Here is a 20,050-nt window from a genome sequence, read left to right as displayed (position 1 = left end):
AAGAAAGATCTTAACTTATCTTCCAAACAGCTCAGCCAATCTCAATATATTCAGAAAGGAAAATAAGCTGGAAATTTCTAGCTGTTGATAAAATATCACCATGACTGTCAGTTAAAAACCCAAAACCAAAAATCTACTTCTTTCTTACAATGGCCCCTGGATTGTTTTTCCAGTGGTAGGTTGTTTATATTCAAGCCCTGAGTGGCATAGTCTTAGAACCCAGTCCTGCATGCAAGGAATTGAAAAAGCAGGCTTTATGATTATACCTTTTGATTTCGGTAGCTGGGAACGTATTTCACTTTATATCATGCTTTTTGCTTCCTTTTCATTCTCTTCAAATGATCAAGGGCTTTGAGATCCTAAGACCTCATGTTTATTAAAATTACGTTTAAACTCTTAGCTCATTACTGCACTCTTGCCCTAGATTTATAATCCCATAACCAAAGAGAAATAGCTCTTTTTCTTATAACTAAGCCCTTTTAACCTTCTATAGCTTTGCATACAGAATATTCCCCATCAGGGACTCCCCTGGTGGTCCAGTGGTTAAGAAGCTGCCTTCCAAAGCAGGGGATGTGGGTTCAATCCCTGGTCGGGGAACTAAGATCCCACATTCCATGGGGCAACTAAGCCCATGCATTCTAGAGCCCGCATGCCACAACTAGAGAGCCGGCGTGCCCTGGAGAGTGTGCCACACTAGAGAGAAGCCCACTGCGCTGCAACAAAAGATCCCAGATGCCACAACTAAGATCCGAAGCAGCCAAATAAATATAAATATTTTAAAAAAATTTTAATATTAAATTTATTTATTTAAATAAATACTAAAAATATTTTAAAAGTACTTTTAAAATATTTTAAAAATATTTTTGAAAAAAGAGGGAAGTGGTTACCTAAATTATTGTATACACATACAATGGGATACTTTGCAGTTGTTAAAAAGAATTTTTTAAAAAAAGTTAATCTACATGCACTTATATAAAACAATGTTTAAGAAATAATTTTAAGTGAAAAGAACAAATTGTAGAACAGTGTGTGTAAAGAAAGTGTAGATATGTATATGTAGTATATGCATAGAACATTTCTGAAAGGATACACAAGAAATGGTTACAATTCTTACCTCTAAGGAGGGGTAAAAAGGGATTGGAGAGGGAGGGAAGACTTTTACATACTATTAAAACACTCTTTGGTGCTGTTGAAATTTTTACGAGTGTTATTTTTACAATAATAAAAAAGGAAACCTTCCCATTATTCCTAAACAGAAAGGAGAGGTGTGTAGGCATGGCATTTGTTGTGATGTAGGGTATCACTGTGACAAACAAGAGAAAATAGCAATACAAAGGGAAATGACCCATTCCTGGTTGACTTTTGATATTTTTATTTACCTGTTTAACTGCATATCACCTCTTCTGCTATCACCCTGGTCTACACTTCTAGCATTTCGTGTCTGGATCAGTGAAACTTCCTTTACTTGATTTCAAACTCTCTGCGTATGATTTGTCTCTGGATTACATCCAGAGGCAGCGTAGTATAGTGGTTCATGGTATGGGCTCTGGATTGAAATACTGGCTGTGGAGCTCCAATTCTGTACCCTTCGACAAGTCAGTTAACCTCCTGTGTTCCAGTTTCCTCATTGAGTAATCCAGTACTATACTAATTTCTGTCTTATAGGTACCATTAGAATTATTAGTTTTTAAAAATTTGTTTTATTGAAGTATAGTTGATTTACAATGTGTTAATTTCTGCTGTACAGCAAAGTGATTCAGTTATACATATATATGTTCTTTATCATATTCTTTTCCATTACCATTAATATTATTATATGTACTGGCATGTAGGGTGTGCTTCTAGGTGTTAGTCATTATTATTCTTTAAGATCAGTTTTTGGGTTAAAATTAAATATACACTACCTATGTGGAAAAGAATCTGAAAGGAAACATATATATATATATATATATATATCTGAATCACTTTGCTGTGCACCTGAAACTAACACAACATTGTAAACCAACTATACTTCAATTAAAAAAATTAAATGCACACTAACAAAAAACACAAATAATAAAAAAACAACAAAAATAGAGAAAAGCACAAGAAAGAAAAGGAAATCACCCATAAAGCCTCCCTACAGAAAGAACGAACACTGAGATGTCAGAAAACATCCATCTAGATGTAGATACCCGTGAAAATAGTATAGCATATCCTTTCATCTAAATGGGAGAAAAACCCTCCTATAATTGACTTTTCACTCCACAATGTACAGGCCGTCTTTCTGAAACAAAACATCACTTAATTCCCCTTCTCTGTCACCAACAATTCACTCTCACTAACTGGATTAAAACAAAATGAATTCTCTGGATATTTAAGGATCTTGCTTATAAAAGTCTTCACTATCTTTCCAAAGACAGTTTCCCATTTTAAAATACTCCTCATGCATCAATCAGCTTGGTTTCTTTATATTCAGACACCTTTCCCCTCCCCAGTCTATTACTTCTGAGTAATTATTCAAATTCCAGGCTGAATCCTTTCTGTTTTAGGAAGGCACCCCTTGCTATTTCTACTTCCTAATAATTTCCTATTTCCTGAACAAATCTAGCACTTATAGTCTGAGGTAACATACATAATGTAATTTTGAAACTTACAAATAATGCTACAAAATAGTTTTCATCACTCTTGGTGGTGCTTAATTAGATATTTGCAGTACAGATCGAATTTTATATTTCTCTTGTCTCCCTCAGGGAATGTAGCTGCTGAAAACTTTGATTTCTCTGGAAAGAATTCTTGGCTGAGCATGAGAAAACCTGGGTCGTAAAACCTGGGTCCTAAAACTGGCCCCATAATTTAAACAAGTCACTGATCTTCTCTGGGCCTCCACCTCATTTGTAATATAACAGGGTGGGAATCATCTCTAAGGTTCTTTCCAGCCTTGCTTCTAAGATTTTTCTTTCATCTATCTCAGAATCAAGACTCCATGAAGATAATGTGCAGTGGCATAGAGGAAAATGTTTAAAAACTGGCTCTCTGGGAGGAAGAATATCTGATTGGTAGGGTTTGTTGATTTCCGTGGTATAAATATTCCCATCATGGCCAATATCAAGTTACCAGGGTGACAAAACCAAGTGTGGAGTTGGGAGGAGATGTGAACCCTCAGCTGTCATTGGCCAGTTGGACCCAGACGACACCGCTGAGTGATTCCTTAAAATGAGGAAGTGCACAGTCTCAGGCTTAAAGAACATAGCCAGCCCTTCTAATCCTTGACTTCTCTCACTCTGAAACTCTGACACAACCTTTCTTCACTGAGTGGAGGAAACAAGGGAAACAACCAGGGAAAGAGTCCCATCTTGGCTTTTTAATCCCAGCCTCTCCAGACACGATCTCTAGGACCAGCCCGATCTTCTCAGGTACCTGCACTCACAGCCAAGTGCCCATCTTTCTTGACATCTGGCCCAGGGGTGATGATACCATGGTGGTGGCAATTTCATAGGCAGTTGGTAACCTGGATCTATGCCTTGAGTTGTCAGCTCTGCTTTTTCTGGGAAAGAGAAGTGGTGCAAAGAACTAAAAGAAGTTTCTGAGCTGGAAGTCAGGAATGGTGTCCAGATGGTGAGGACAGTCTTGCTGGGGGAAAAGTGACCAGAGTTCCACTAGGCAGTGGGAGGAAGAAAGCTGGAGTGGAAAGCAGAGCCCGGCTCTATCTCGTGAAGTTCATAACCACGCGAAACCCTTCGTTTATCTGTAAAGTGTTGTTTAAAATCAATTCCAAATTCCTTCTGAGGCCATTGGGAGGATCAAATGAGATATACTGAAAACACTTGGTAAACTGTTATCTACAATTATTTATCCTGAAAAATAGGCTTGGAAGCATATTAAGATATTCCTAGTTATCAGGATAGATGAGCAAATATATCTCCTCCTCATTGGTTTATTTGGGTTCACAGATAAGTTGGACAGGGTGGGAAACAGTTACCGCTATCATTGAAGAGAACCCTTCTCCAATTCTAAAAGTAGTTAAGACTGATTTGTTACATCCACTCCCCTCCTCCTCCCAGAACTAGAAAGGACGGGATTCCCCAGATGAACTGAGGGAAATATGCCCATGTTCAGCGTGGATGACAGTACGAGGCATGGCTGCATCATATTTTTAACACGCTAATGTGTACCTGCCAGGCTGAGCTTCCAGCCTCCGGGTGGGCTGACGATGCTCAGCGGGGTTGGGAAAGAACAGGGAGCTTTCTGAGAACCACAGGTTCAGAGGCAGAGGGAGGGTGAAGAGTCTGAGCGAGCAGAGACACAGCCAGAGGGTGGAGGGCAGATGTGAGATCACAATTCATCTCAGCAACTACAGGTGAAAGCTACTCCAGGAAGCTGTTGATCAAGGTCCCGTAAGCAGGTAGGGACGGTGTAATGGTGAGGGAGCGTTGTTTGCATCTCCTTGGGATTGCACCATGGGCTTCACAACCAGCTTTATTTTATTTTTGGCCGCACCGTGCATCACGTGGGATCTTAGTTCCCCTACCAGGGATCGAACACGCGCTGCTGTGGAAGTGCAGAGTCTTAACCGCTGGACCGCCAGGGAAGTCCCCACAATCATCTTCAGATAGCATTTGAACCCCCTTTGGTATGGGGAACAGAGAAAATAGGCAAGTGTGTGAGAAGGCTGTAATTACCGTGAGAAAGGTTTCAACACAGTGCTTCCGGAGTTCTTAGGAGGAAGAAATAACAGCCAACAGGGAGAGGAAGAATGAAAAGAATGGAGACTTCCTTCTACTCTTCTCCACCATTAGATTGTAAGTTCTAATATACTAGGAACCCTGACTACTGATATATCCCAGTGCTTAGCTCATAGTAGTAGGTGGCCAATGATAATAATAATGGTGTAATAGCTAACATGAATGGGGCACTGACCATTGCTAGGCACTGTTCTAAGAGTTTCACATACGCTACCTTTCCCAAGCTTCACAATTACTCTTGAGGTAGGAAATATTACCATCCCTGTATAACTGGTGAGGAAGTTGAGACTCAGAATGGTTAAATAATTTTCCCACAGTAACCCATCTAGAAGTGACAGAGCTATGGTTTTGAACCCAGATAATCTTGCCTCAGAGCCTGTGCTCTTGAGCAACATGCTATCGTAAGCCTATTTTGAATGAACAGATGAAGAGGAGATGGCATTCCTGGGGTATAGGGTGGGGAACGGCATAAACAAAGGCTTTGAGGACCATTACTGCTGTTCATCATGTACACCCAGCTCTCCATTTCTGGGCACGTGGCAATGTTGCACTTCTCTGCCTCTTTGAAATTAGTGTGGTCATGTAGGTGGCTTTAGCAATGAAATGTGAACACAAGCGATGTGCATCACTTCCAGGAAATAGTTTCCTATTCACTGCATCCCCTTTCTCTGATTCAATAACCACGGGAGCACTGATTGAGATATACCTTCAGATATACTTTCTGGGTATCTGAGTGAATACAATGAACAGAGCCTCCTGCTAACTCATGATGGACACAAGAAATTTTGTCCAACAAATAAATTTGTAAGCAAGAAATAAGCTTTGGCAATTTGGGGTTGTTTATTAACAAAGCTTAACCTGGCCTATCCTAGCTTGTATATAAATTAGTACTAGAAATTGGGTACTCATGTAACAGCAACAGCAACAACAACAAAATAACCTAAAATATGTGGCTATGGTTATAGGATTTGGTAACAGGAAGCAAGATAATTATCAGAGTCTGGAAACATACTGATCCATGTTACACAGTGGTGAGTCATTTGGTAAATTGTTGTCTACAACAACTAGGAAGGCAGATGATGTAACAAATGAACGCATAACTCTAGGGGAAGTAGTTGCAAAACACATTGTTAATAAAATGTGTTGGTTGCTCTTGGCAGCCTTCAACAAGGTGTTACGTACTTTGAAAAAAACTCAGAAAAGAATTGGTTAAATACAAGCAATAATGAAAGGGAATAAGAAGAGTCTAGACATTTGTGGACTTGTGGGATTGGAAGAAGCAACTGATCTCAACCCGATTTGTAAAAAGTAAACCCAAGAAAGCCTTTGAGTAAAGAAGACATGATGAAAACCACCCTGTGTGGCACCGTTCAAATCAAGGACATGGTCCCCTCACTCCATTGTTCACGCTTCTGAATGGAGTCAAATGATTTAGAATGAAGATACAGTTAAGTGAATCTTTTTAATTAGATTAAAATGCTGCAGGGAAGAGCGGCTAATAAGTTGATAAGCTGAGAGTATCTGAGATAGAGAGAGGCATCAGGGTAGGAAGGCAAACAAATAGAGCAAAAATGGCCATTGCACCTCCAAGGGTTCTGTGTGATGGTTGCTACATGGAACTCACTGGAATCAATAGGTAAGAAGTTGACTATGGTCTGGAGAGAGCCGTACTTCCCAAAGCATCACAAGCCTAAATTAAAAGACACGGCAATGAGAGAAGTCCTAAAATGTCTCTTGGCTCCAAGGAGAACATGTTCCCTGATGTGTACTTTGGATATGGTCATGGAGGATAATAGAAATGGAACAGTCTCCCAGGGAGCTGGATGACATGGGGGACAAAGACCAGAGAAGTTGCTCCAAGGAGCAGAACTGCAGCCTAATCAAGAAACATTCCCTCCCCCAGAGCTGAGAGAATCCTACCCAGTGGGATTTCAGAATTGCTATGGACCAGTGACTACTGTTAGCTCCCATCTCCTTTTTGAATGGGAATGTTTATTGTGGATGGTTTGACCTTCTCCTGTCATTATGTATGGGGTGTATGGGAGGCAAATCGTTTATTGTTTTGAGTCTGCAGGTCTCCAGATGCAGAGGAGCCACATGTGGACCAGATGTAGCTATTATAGTGCATCATTCCCTGCTCTATAGGCTATCACACATCACCCACAGACCATACATTTTGAGGTTGATGGGGCTATGATAGGACCAGGACAGGGCTTTTGGGTTTTCTCCCCTTGATGGTGGTGGGGCATGAATATATTTTGCTTGTGGGAGAGACAGTAAGCCAAAAATTTTGTGTCCAGACAGACTTTGATAGTCATTGGTGCTGCTTGCCAAATATTGTTTTGTGCATCCATGTCCTGGGCACATGGTAAGATTGCCTTTGTTGCCCTCTTTGAAGATAGACATTGCCATGTCACTAGCTTTTGCCCATAAACAGGAACGGAGGAGACCTGTCCCACTTGCGAGAGGAAGCGTTAAGACCCTGTGCTCGTGCCCTGCCTTGGTGACTCTGGGAGCCTTTGTTGATGTTTTGTATCCATAACTTGGTCCTGGGTGACCAAGGCGAGCAGAGTTCCCTACTGACCCAAGATGGTCAGGTAGCATGAGCAAGAAATAAAGTTTTGCTCTTAGAAGCCTCTCTGATTTAGGGGTTGTTTTTCACTCCCAGTATAATGTAGCCTATTCCAACTAGGACAGGCCTGAAGCCAGCAAAATAGATCCTAAGAACAATTAGGAGCTCCATTTGATAGAAGCATAGAATCCTTGTAAGAGGGAAGCAGGGAAGAAGCTCTCAAAGGAGAGAGAAACTCAACGCTGTTGGGGACCATATGAAGAGACACATGGGGTTCAGAAATGATTTCGCGGTGACCTGGTAGAAAGTCTCTGGGAAGAGTGGTTGCCAAGAGAGGCTAGAGGCAGCTAGACAAACTGGTCCATTGCAGTCATCCACGTGAGTGAAGGGAAGCCCTAAAGCTTGAGGAGGTGAGAGGTGAACCACAACGTTTCAAGACTGAATTTAGGAAAATGGTAATTTAGTTGATTGAAGCAGAAGAGTCAGGAAGAGAAGTGATGTACTTACAAAGCAGTGAATTATGTGGGCACCTTGAAATCTCATCTTCCTGCATGCTTATCTTAAAAATATAGGATCAGTGTACATGATAAGGCTTAGACTCCACAGGCTGGAAAAATCTGATATAGAGATTTGGTCTGTTCCACCCAAATTTCCAAGCAGAGTTATCAATGTGCTCAGAGAAAGGGAGTTCAGGTTGTTTTAAAAGATGCCTGGGAAAGTTGCTCTCAAAATTACCAAATTAATTTATGCAATAATTAAAAACTTTGCCATTAAAAGTTCCTCCCTGCAGTTAACCTAAGTTCCTTGGGCTGCAGTTTTGATCTCATTTCTTTCTGTTTTATATATAGGGATGTTGATGGTTTTGTTATTCATATGCATCCTCTGTAAAGGTAAATGTACTTGGGACTTAACGCCTAGCCTCCCTCAAAAAGGATGAGAGGCAGCTTCTAATACGTCTGCTTAGAGGTCCTTTTCAAGGAACTGTTTTCATTCCTGCCATCTGAGGCCCATGAGGAGATTTCCTTAATGATATAAAATGACAGCAAAGCTAATAACGTGAACTATCCTGACAAAATAGTAAACTGTAAAAAAAAAAAAAAACCCAAAACAACAACAACAAAACCCTCCCCGTGCCAGGTAAAGTGGATTTTTCTGATCAGAGAAAAATGCTGAACAAAATGATCAACTTTAGTACTACCAGCCTCTGAATTTTAATTCCTTTCATTTCTACTGTGCCTGCCTTTGCCCTTTTTAGATTTGAGAGTATATCCAGCTATATATATATATATATATATATATATATATATATATATATATATATTTACTCCTACTTGACCCTGGAAAACCAGATTTTAGTAAAGCATTTAATAAATTTATTGAAACCAAGGTGTACATGCCTCACACAGTACTTTAATATTAAAGGTGCTGAATAAATGTTTGTTACATGAATAAATGAGTGAGTGAAACACGAATAAAATTTCTGACTATTATTAGCATGTTCTTTATACCTGGTTGTCTGCACTTTTAACAGGGAACACAGATATGAAATTGAGGGAATGGTTGCAAACAGATGGGCAAAGGAAAGGAGTTTTAACACTCTTTGCAAACAGAAGTCTCCCTGGCAGGATAGTAAGTAGTATAGCCTTAAAGGAGTGAGGACTTTTCATTTCCAGAACCCTCTTTGGGGTCTTCCCTTGCCCCCATCTCTCCATTGTCTCTAGGGCCTTGTTGACACTGCCACACCTGGCCGGGCATGTGAGGAAGGCCCAGCTGACACACTGTACAGACAAAGAGCACACACAGGTCCCGGGTTTGCTACTACACTTGTCCCGACTGGGCTGAACCCAGGCTCCCAAGAGGCCATCATTTCTCCCCATGACCCCATCAGCCAATGCCTACTTAACTCTTAATCTCCTCAATCCTTTGGTCATTTGATCTTTCCTTTCTTTACCCCCGGCCAAGCCTGAGTCAAGATGTTCTCAAGGCCCTTCCTGTTTCAGCTGCATGTCTGCCTGCTTGCACTTCCAGGTCAGAACTTATTTCACTGCAACCTCTGACATCCCCCTCAAATCTGCTCTGAATTCTCCGTATCTGCCTTGAATGGCTCCTTTTCCTGGGCACCCAGTTGATCTTCCTTTTCTCTTCCACTTTGGACCCTCTTTCATGTCTTTTGCTCATCTCTGCAGTCTCAGTGAGTCCATCATTCCAACCAGCTTTTTATTCTTTCTGCTTTCAACCCCTGGCCTCATATCTTAGTTGACATGTAACCTTGGACAAGTTATTTAATCTCCCTAAGACAGAGATTCCTCATTTGTAAAGTGGGGAAAATCTCATGTATGGAGTTATGGTGATTAAACAATCAAAACAAAGCAAGACAAAGAAATTTAAGTCCTGAGCACTCATTCAGGCACTTAGAACCTCATTAAAACTGAAATCTCTCTCCTGTGTTTTAAACTTTCCATTCCTTCTCTCTAAAAGGCATCTGAATTTCCTTTCATTCCTTCACCTCCCTCAAAGACACACAGACAATTCGTTCCTCTCTGAGGCTGTGATCATTGCAGGGACAGTGCAATCAATGCAGGCTCCTTTCCAAAATGGTCTTTGCTAAAGAGCAAGAGACCAGGATACAGACTATGATACTCACACGCCCATCTCATTTGGAGGAGAGTATTCACACCCCAAAGAGAGACCTGTTTCTTTTTAAGCTGGGCATGGTGACAGGGGCTGAATATAATAGGCAATTTCTTGTACCAGTGGTTTTGTTTGTTTATTTTGTCTTTTAACCAGGCTTTTTTTTGTAGCAGTGGGTTGAAAGGTATTTAGATAATTTGTCTATGAGTAAATGAATGAGTTTCCCTGTTTTAAACTTTTTCCCATTTCTTCTTATTTTGGGGGGGAAGGGGTTGGGAGGATAGAGGATATAAGAAGACTGTTATGGTCGGGAAAGATGGGAAACTATCCTGAGTTTATGTCACTGAGGACGTAAACTCATAATTTTGTAGTGTTGGGTTATGCTAGTCTGTTCATCCTCCCATTGGAAGGGGCATCTGCTTCTATATGTTACAGTTACTGAGAGACAGGAGCGGAATATCAAAGCATTTGGGGGAAACAGACAACAAAGGAAAACAGAGACATTTCCCTCCACTTAAGACAAAGAAGGAAAGATGTGGCTATGTTCTTCAATATGGTTCACATCCTTAGGAAAAAAAAAATCGCCATGCTTCCATCTTCATAGCCCGTGCCCCCTCCTTTTTCTGGGAAGAAAAGGAATACAAGGAGCTGTAGGTGGGTGGGAGGGGCACGTGGAATGTGAAGAAACAGCAGAGGATGTAGTGTGTCTAGAGAGAAAAAAGGGAGAAGGAAACTTCTACATAGATAAGCAAAACAAGACACTCCAGCAAGAGGCTACAGTTTTGGGTTCCTGATGTAGAACTGACTCATTTTAAATCTCCAGAATTAAAGCTGAAGGAGAACAACCCCATCTGTCTCTTCTCAAATTGTTTCGTTTACCAATACTACCTTCTTTTGTCTTCAGACTGTGAACTGCCAGTGCTTTGTGCTTCATCCTTATAATTATACACATTAGTGCTGAAAGTTTCCTCAGAGACCATGTAGACGAGGGATAGCACCTTGTGTCATGGCTGGTCAATGAGAAGTGTGGTTGAAGCTCTGTTGAGAAGGGATCCGAGGCCTAGTCTGTACTCAGTTGGGAGGGTGCTGGGATCCATTAATTCTGGGATCAGCTAATGCTGTCTGCATGGGGCTGGGGTGGGGCTGAGAGGGAGCAATCTAAGTGGCACCATCCAAGCTAAGAGCATGAGACTCTCATTTAACTTGGGAGGCGGGTGGTGGGACTCAGAGACATCAAACCAGTTGCCAAAAGCCACAGAGCCATTTATTTTTTTAAAAAGTTTCAGGATCAGAAAAAGAATGATGATTTTGAGGATTAACCATCCTGAAAATAAATTAGCATTTAGGATTGAAAATAAATCTTCCTGAAGCCTTTTGTTAGATACATTATCCACATTGCTGGGAGCTCTCCAGAGCCAAGCATGCATAGAAGCCTGGGGCCCATCTCACCGATTTCAGAGGAGTTTCAAAGTCTATAATATCAGAGGCTGACTATTTCTTCCAGGAGAAAATTTTTCTTAGTGCTTGGATGAAGGGATAAAGAACTACGAAGAGATTTTAGAGTGTTATTTGCTTAGGATTAATGGACATTTATTTGAATTTAACTTTAGAATCTTTTACATGACAGCTCACTTAATATCATTTTTTAAAAGTCCTTTTTACAGTCTATTGAATAAAAGTCCACGATGGGATTTGGACATGGCTTTAACTAATCATGGAAGCAGACAGGAGTCTCCTTTCCAGAATAAATAGCATACTATAGCAAATCCAAGTAAAAGACTTAAATCCCTCATCAGAGCCAAGATGTGGTGACCTGCTTTGAGGGAACTTGGGCCTCTAAACCTCTCTCCTACTTGCCTGAGAACTTACTATTAAACATTCAGAAGTTCTTTTTGAAAATACTAATATTCTTGGGTGATATGCCATTTCAAATTCGTTGTTAGTTAATAATGAAGAAAGAAGGAAAAGCTAGCGGTGAGGGGAAGGGATTTGTTACTATCTGTGGGAGAAGAGAAGGGAGTGGGAGAGATAATGGTCCCCAGAGAGTAGCTACAGAAGTTTTGCAGCCCAAAGATGGAGTTCATTGTCTCAAGACTCCTTCTGACTCCAGAATGTTCAACTGACCTTAGGCCTTATCTACCTGAAGACACAATCATTGACATTAAGTAGCTGATGAAAACCAGCCTCAGAAATAAGCTCTCAAGATGCCTTTGGAAAACAGAAAAGAAAGAAGAAAAACAATGTAAGAAAGTGTAGGAGTGCCTCTTCTCCAACATTCCTGAGAGAAGATGGGAGTTGAAAACCTCAAACAAAATGTTTGCCCCATCTCACTTGGCTAATTTTAGTTATCTTGGTTCATGGCTATGATTCATCCCTAAAGCTGTGAATTGCTGAGGAGGAAGGAGGAAAAAAAATGGACTTAAATGTCAAAGAAGTAGGAACAAAAATATAGTTTTCTTTTTTGGGGAACTAGAATACCAGGATATGGGGATCTTTTTTTCTTATGAGGGATGGAATACTTCGAACTAGAAAAATAATGAACTCCAGTCAAAACATCGTCAAGAAAGAAAAGAATGGATTATGAGTTATGTCATGCCCGAATTTTTGCTTTCCTAGTATGTTCCCCTTCTTTCCCTTGTGTACCTCTTGAAATCTCATTAAACTAGACATCACTAAGACACCTATGTCGTTGAGTATGATGGAAGCTTAATATGTGGACCGTAAGGGGAAAGGGAGCTCCTGGAGCAGATGAGGGAGAAATGAATGGAGACAAACAGACTATGACAAATAAGTCTGGGGGAGGTGATGTTAGCACAGGGAAGAAAGGCGTGTGTGAATGACAGTGAGCTGTTGTCTTGCCTACTGAAGAATGGAGGGTGACAGAGATGGTTTGGTGAAACTCCATCCTTAGAAAAGAAAAACATTTTTCAGTGTAGTAGGTGTCCCCTGGTAAATTGGGTACCATTTGGAATTTCCACAGGTTTGGAGGAAGAAAGGCACAGTCACTACTCTGATACTCAGGTACCTGACCTTTCTACCATCAGTTTAGCCACTATCTGTGTATTCACCTTTTTCTGCTCTTCAAACTTCTGAACAGTAAAAAATATATATGTAGGGTGGTTGTAAAAACAGGCTCTAGGACATTAAAGGAAGACAACATCAGGTGGAAGCAAAATGAAAGAGTTCCAGTGACTTCAGAGCAGATTCCCCACAGCCCTGAAGCTAATAAGGAGATGGGTCCAAGGCTCAACGGTGAAAGTTGATTTCTGCGCCTCCCCTGTCCTCAGCCTCCTTAGAGCACTCCCTGCACCCTCCCCTGTGGCTCTGCTCTTTTCTCTTCTCCTCGTCCCTGGTAGGACTCGAGCAGCAGGAGTCATTGTATCTCATCCCCCACGACCCAAAGCATCATGCATCTGAAGTGACATGCATCCCAATAGATAAATGAATGGGATATAAAGGGGGTGGAAGGGACTCTGGAAATTGCAGAATCCCACTGCTTGGTTTGCATTTGAGGACACTGAGATCTTGAGGGTCCAAGTGAATTTCTTGCCCAAAGCATCCCCATTTTTTTTTTGCATCTTCTAGAAGATGTCAGTTAGCAACACGGCTGTGACTACCTTTGATTGTCTCTAGGGGAGAGATATTCTAAAGTTCATAGAAGATACTTCCCAGAAGATTCCTTGGCCCCCCCCCCCCAATTTTCCTACCACCTCGGCCCACTGCCATTATTACAAATCCAGTTCTTTGCAGACTGGCTCAGTTCTTTTCTGAGCCTCTGTGAGGGGTGCCACAGTGCAATGAAGACCCGATTGTATTTTCCATTTCTGTGATCAACTGTTACCTTGTGTGGTAGGGTTAGGGGTTACATTGTGTTTCCCACACTGATATGTCCAAGTTTTGTTTCCCACACTGATATGTCAAAGTCCTAAATTTAATACCTGTGAACTTGACCTTGCCTGGAAATAGGGTCTTTGCAGATTTAATCAAGTTAAAAATGAGGCCATTATTGATCCTATATGATCCAATATGACTGACGTCATAAGAAGACAACCACGCGAAGACACGGAAAGGAGAAGCCCAGGTGACGACAGAGGCAGGGATCAAAGTGTCATAGTTGCGAGCCAAGGAATGCCAAGGGTGGCCGGACACAGCCAGAAGCTAGGAAGAGGCAACGAGGGATTATTCTTTCCAGGCTTCAGAAGGAGCGTGACCCTGACAATACCTTGATTTCAGACTTCCAGCTTCCAGAACTGTGAGATAATAAATCTGTACTGTTTCAAGTTCGTGGTACATGGTCATGGCAACACTAGGAAACTATCACCTGCAGTAATAAAGGCAAAGAGGAAGGGCAACCAGAAGCCGAAGGAAAGAAAGAGCTGCTTTTCTTGGGTTGGTTTACTAATGTCATTAGTATTCATTTTTCATTGAAATGATCCACAGTGGTTCCACATGATCCTCTGAAAAAAAATTCATGAGGGGACCCTCTCTGTCACTTCTTTAAGATATAATATATTGATAGTTTGCTATTTGAATACATTTTTCATGATAGAAGTCAGTTGTTTTTTAGTATTCTAGGTTTAATAATCTAGTTTCTTCTCAATCTGATGGATTTGGTCTTTTTTCTGTTTTATTTACTTTGCCTTTTAATATTTTATTTTGTAATGCAATATGAATGCATGAATAGTAATATGTATTTCCTCAAAATATGGAATCAAAGGCACTTAAAAATACTAATTACCCATAATACTTTTTTTAGTCCAAATGATGATCCACATGATGATCTGTTCCAAGGCTCTGATTTGCTCTCCAGAAATAATATTAACAATTAAATCAGCCCTTACAATAATCAGTTTCAGTAGTTTCTTTTGTAATGCTGTTCTCTGTTTACAAATAGCACAAACTGAAGTAAGGACTACTTAGAATCATACTTTTCAAAACAAAAAAAATTTTTTTAAGGTCTTACAAATTATAATATGTATCGAGTGTCCAAGTTTAAAAACATCTGTCAAGAATTTTCACATATTACCCAAATTTTAAGCATAGCCACATTCTATAACCTTCTCCAAGATAATCGACTCTATTTTATTACTCAATCATCTGAAAAATTCAAGAGTTTTTTAAGGAAGTGTTGCCCCATAGATTTAGTGGCTAAACAACGTCCAAGAGTGGGGATACACAGATATCCTCATTGGTCAGAAATCTTACTTCTTTTTAGAGGCCATTCTGGATTGTTGCAAACTCTTTTGGAAGGTTGGGGGTTCAGCTTATGCTCTATGCAGGGCGCACCTGGATGCCTATGTCTTTGAAGGCACTGGGATGTATGAGTCAGACCCAAGGTCAAGATCAATAGAACATTCAATACATCACAGTGCTCCATCTGTGGGATGTTTTCTGCCCCATTTACGCTAGAAGTTGCAAGATCGGATTGTAGGTGATTATACAGGGGGCGGGGCTACCGGAAGTAGAGCGTTGGAAACACTTACTTGAGTGTGGTGAGTTCCGTAAGGGATGGCTGAGTAGCCTTGAGATAGCTTTCCCTTCGCGCAGCAACTTTGGGAGAAGGCTTGGGGCTGGTGTCCGAGTCCCCGCTGTCTTCATCTCCCATGGCCTTGATGTAGCTGCCGCTCCGCATTCTACGGCAGGGAATTTCATCATCTTTACCTCGAGGGGTGTACCCTGTCCATTCATCCTGTGGGACCTATGCAGATACAAAACAGATAGTTCCTGCTTTATAAAAGTCTATCTTCTTCTTTTCTTTCCTGACTGTGAATATGGATAATACAGGTAATTATGTAAAACTTTAGACATTAACTTTTCAATAATAGTGTTTTACCATAATTGGTCTGAAAATATTTTGAATACATGCAAATCTATGTCTCAAGCTTTGAAAGAACCTGTGTACTAGGAAAAATTATAACCATTTGATTCACTTCTCCATTTTCTCACGCTGAAAATAATTGTCAGGCATACGGATGCCGTTGGAAAGCGGTTTTATTTGAGTTTTTCAATGATTTGTTTTCAGTTGTTATTTAAAATTCAGGAATATTTCTCTTTTACCTTCCCTGCATCTTCCATCTCTAGCATCTTGTATCCATAGTGCTTCCTCTAAACCAGTGGTCTACACCAGCTGCATTCACTTCCCAAGCACCGATTCTTTCTGAATCCTCTTAATTTGGATTCAGCCTCCATAGAGTGCTCGAACACTCTTTGAAGGTTTCCAATGATCTCCTCATGAAAGCTAGTGGCACTTTCTTAATTTAAATTTTTCTTGGCCTCTTCACACACACACACACACACATACACACACACACTCAAAACACCTCTTAAGAGTCTCCCCCCCTTTTGGCTTTCTTGTTACTCTACTTACCTGATTTATCCACTACTTATCTGGATTGTTCTTTTTCCCTCTAGCTTTGCTGGATCCTGCTCCAAGTCCCTAATTGTGGGGACCCCTCAAGACAATGTTCTCAGCACGCTGTTCGTTTTTCTTTCTACAATCATTTCCTTTGAGTTCAGCAGGGCACCACCCTATGCTACAGAGGGCTTCTTTCTGACCTTATTTTCAGTTCTTAGATTCCCCAGTTCAACATGGACCCAACCTAGGGTCTCGTATCTCCTCCATTTGGTAAGAGAAATGCATAAGAATGGCCACTCTTTGTATCCATTAAGAAGTAACGAACATCCTACGTACTGTGCACAGAACACTGCGCAGGGCTTAATTAAAAGAGACCAGAAAATGGGGAGGCTGGTTCTTGCCCTCAACAAGCTGATAACAGAGATGAGAAGACAGAGCATACAAAAATTTCGGAACAGTTCCAAGTCAACATGTTAGCAAGTTTCAGATGTGGTGCCGTAGATGGACTATGCACTAAGGAGACACTAGGAACAGGAGTTATCAGTAATGGTGATGGGGAAGGAGGATCCAGGAAGGACTCCCTAGAACTGGCCAGGTTTGCACTGAGAAGGTAAAAAGGTATTGAATATTTTCATGCTAACTATTCACTGATTATCCACTAAATAATACCATGTTTCATTATTAACATTTAACTATGCTAAGAAATTTGCTTATAGGATCTTGCTTCATCGATACAACAACTCTGTGTATTTTTCTGTATTTCTCGGATGAGAAGCAGAAGCTCAGAGAGCTTAAGAAATTTGCCAAAGAACACACAACTAATAAATGGCGGCACTAGGGTCCAAAGCATTTTTGGCTTAACTCAAAGATAAGTGTGTACTTAATCTAAAATTTATGATTAATAACATACAAATTTTAAATCTAAAGTGTTAACTGTCCACAATGATACACACACAGAGTAGACATAGATTTTTAAACATTATCGGTTCTAGGAACTGAGAACAGACATTCCACTAAAAGCACTATTCTTTCCTCCTTAATTTATACATTTATCTATATAATTTGAAAACATATATCTAGAAACATCAGACTGAAGAGATGCTACTATTCCTGGACCTGAAAACAGTGGTTTGTAGGTTCTAATGCTGAAAACTACCAATAAAGTTTGGTTAAGCTTCACTATGCAGCTTATTTTATTTAACAAACTCTTAAATCATGCTTCCTATGTGCAGGCACTGTTCTAAATGCTTTATAAATGTTAACTCATTTGATCCACACAGCTAAGGGCACTATTATTATCCCCATTTTACAAATGAGGAAACTGAGGTTATGTTAACTCGCCCAACATCCCAGCTACGAAGGGGCAGAGTTCCAGCCCAGCAGCTCTTGGGGTCTTGCTGTGACCATATTTGATGCTGTCTCTCTCTGTATGATCTTGTGGCACCTATAGAACTGAACAACTATAGTCCCATGACACCTTTGTCATCCATCACATCTGATCCATTTGCCGTTTATTAATTATGGTAGTAGCAATGTAGAGTTTTTGCTTTTTTAGCTAAAAACCCATCCACATCACCATAGCAACAGGGAGACTTCTTAGGGAAATTATAAATGCTGAGAACAGTCTTGTTTTCCTTCCATTGGCAGGTGAGTCACTGCAAAGATATGATCATACTCAGAACCTCATTATTGGCTCAGTAATTACATCTTATAAATTAAGTTGGTACAGCTGAGGGTCACAGAGGAGGCAGCCAACGCTTGCCATTTCTCAGTACTGATGCACAGCTCATAAGTGTTGCTCTCTGAACTATGTCAGAGACCAATGACAATTTATTAGCTCATATTGCTTATGAAACAAAACATGGCACATTTTTGTTTAGGTGGTTTTTTTTCCCCAAATTTAGTTTATGGTAGAAACTTGGTCTTATACTAGAAACAGGCTGCAACTGTTGCTAAGGGAACCAGCTGGGAAGTATTTAATGCGTATATGTTTCAATTAAACATATTTTTCAAATGATAGCAGCTAAGAAGTTTATGGAAGTGATTTGCTTTGGAATGGATTTTAAAAATCAATACATTATTCATACACTGAAAAGTAGCCTACAATAAATTACATGTAAAATAATACAGAAATTAGCTCCAGGAAAAACGTAAAGAAACAGAACCTCAAGACTTTGGAGAAGAAAAATACTGTTGCTGAACAATAAGGGCCAGCAAAGTCGCTATAATTTGAGCCACAGTTTTTATTATGTCTCTTAAATTTGAAAGCAAAAGAGGAGGCAGTGGTTGGTTACATTGTTTCAAGGAAAGCATACCAGTTTGTTTAGGGGCCAGGGCATGAAATGTTACTCCCTTTCCATTGAAAAGAAAGGAGAGTCATGTGCTGCAGCTACTATTGTGATCTAGTCAAGGTTGCTGTGTCTTTCTGTGTCAGTTGCACAGAGAGAAAAGATTTAGGCAAATCCAAAGAAAAAACTAACCTTGCAGCTGTCTGCGAAAACCTTCCTATTACTGGTCCTAGTGGTTAGGGGAATGGAAGTCTTTGTAACAAAGGGAAGCTGGAGCAGATAAAGGAGCAGCCTGGGCACTTGTTGATGACAGGCAAGCCAGATGTCCTGCTTGCCTGCAGGAGCTTCGTTAAAGAAATAGCAATAAAATCAGTCTAATAAAGCTTAGGGTTTAACAACAGTATTGGTTAGAGAAAAAGAGGATTATTTGTTTTTTAATGCGTATGTTTAAGCATGAAGCTCCAGTGGAAAACTTTATTTTTGAGAGAACAAAATGAGGATTAGTGTGCATTTTTCTATTTTGGGGATAGCCAGGCTATAACTTAAACCATATGTCATGGTTCAGGAGTAAAAAGACCTGTCTCTGACAAGGAATGACCATAACCAGGTGCTATCATCCTCTAATTACAGGATGAAGATGCTTTCTTAGTTGAAATAGTGTCATGGGCACTGAATGATGGGCCATCCTAATGCAACAAGAGAAAATTAATACCACCTAATGGTGGCATGCTTACATTTTCGGTCTCCCTCTTTGCCTCTCTCCTTGTCTGCCTCCCTTCTTCCTTCACTTTTGCAAGGTTCTTTTTCTTTTTTCTTTTTTTTCCCAGAGACGGCAGGATTTATTACTTGCAGCAAGTAAGGAAAACACCTGCTTTCCCAAAGCGGTGTCTCTGCAAGTATTTTTTGCTTGTTCATTTTCCAGCCATGGTCTGGGTGCCGGGAATGTGCAGGCAGTGAACCATACAAATGTTGATCCCAAGTTGTGGAGCTTACATTGCAGAAGGAGAGCAGGAAGAGATGGATCATAGACAAGTATACCCATAAATGAACAAGACGATTTCAGAAACCATAAATGCCATTAGGAAAATAAGATGGGGTGATGTGACAAAGGGGTTGGAGGAGAACTCCTTTAACTTGTTCCTCAGCGAAGCCACTGGGAAGAGGTAACATCTAAGAGGAGATCAGTTCCGACCAAAGGAGCCAACCTGGAGGAGAGCTGGGGAGGCGCTTCCAGGCAGAAGGATCAGCCAGTGCGAAGTCTCTAGAGTAGGGATAAGCTTTTTGTGTAACTGAAGCCTAGGAAGAAGATGCCATTGTGGCGGGAGAGTCCTGACCAAGAGGGAAATGCCAGGAGAGGCTGGGGAGGTGGGACCAGGTCACACAGGCTCTTGTAAACCCATCTCAAATCTTCCTTCAAGCTGAACTCAGCAATCCCAAAGCTCCCTCCAACTGCTCCAGCCTAAATTCAACTCCTTTGTGA

At 40.6% G+C, this 20,050-nt stretch overlaps 1 protein-coding gene across 7 annotated transcripts in view; it reads right to left on the bottom strand.

Annotated features, from left to right (window-relative positions):
* Window positions 1-20,050, bottom strand: part of DLGAP1 (DLG associated protein 1) — an 869,846-nt gene that overhangs the window by 249,563 nt on the left and 600,233 nt on the right. For all 7 annotated transcript variants that reach the window (XM_036822899.1, XM_036822900.1, XM_036822903.1 and 4 more), the window contains one exon: window positions 15,411-15,625. In XM_036822899.1, the coding sequence (XP_036678794.1) occupies window positions 15,411-15,625 (215 nt within the window). The remainder of the gene's footprint in view (window positions 1-15,410; window positions 15,626-20,050) is intronic.

This window comes from Balaenoptera musculus, chromosome 14 (assembly GCF_009873245.2).
Source record: "Balaenoptera musculus isolate JJ_BM4_2016_0621 chromosome 14, mBalMus1.pri.v3, whole genome shotgun sequence".
NCBI classification, from domain to species: Eukaryota; Metazoa; Chordata; class Mammalia; order Artiodactyla; family Balaenopteridae; genus Balaenoptera; species Balaenoptera musculus.
The sequence above is the reverse complement of the archived record's forward strand: the minus strand, read 5'-3'. Positions and strand labels throughout refer to the sequence as shown.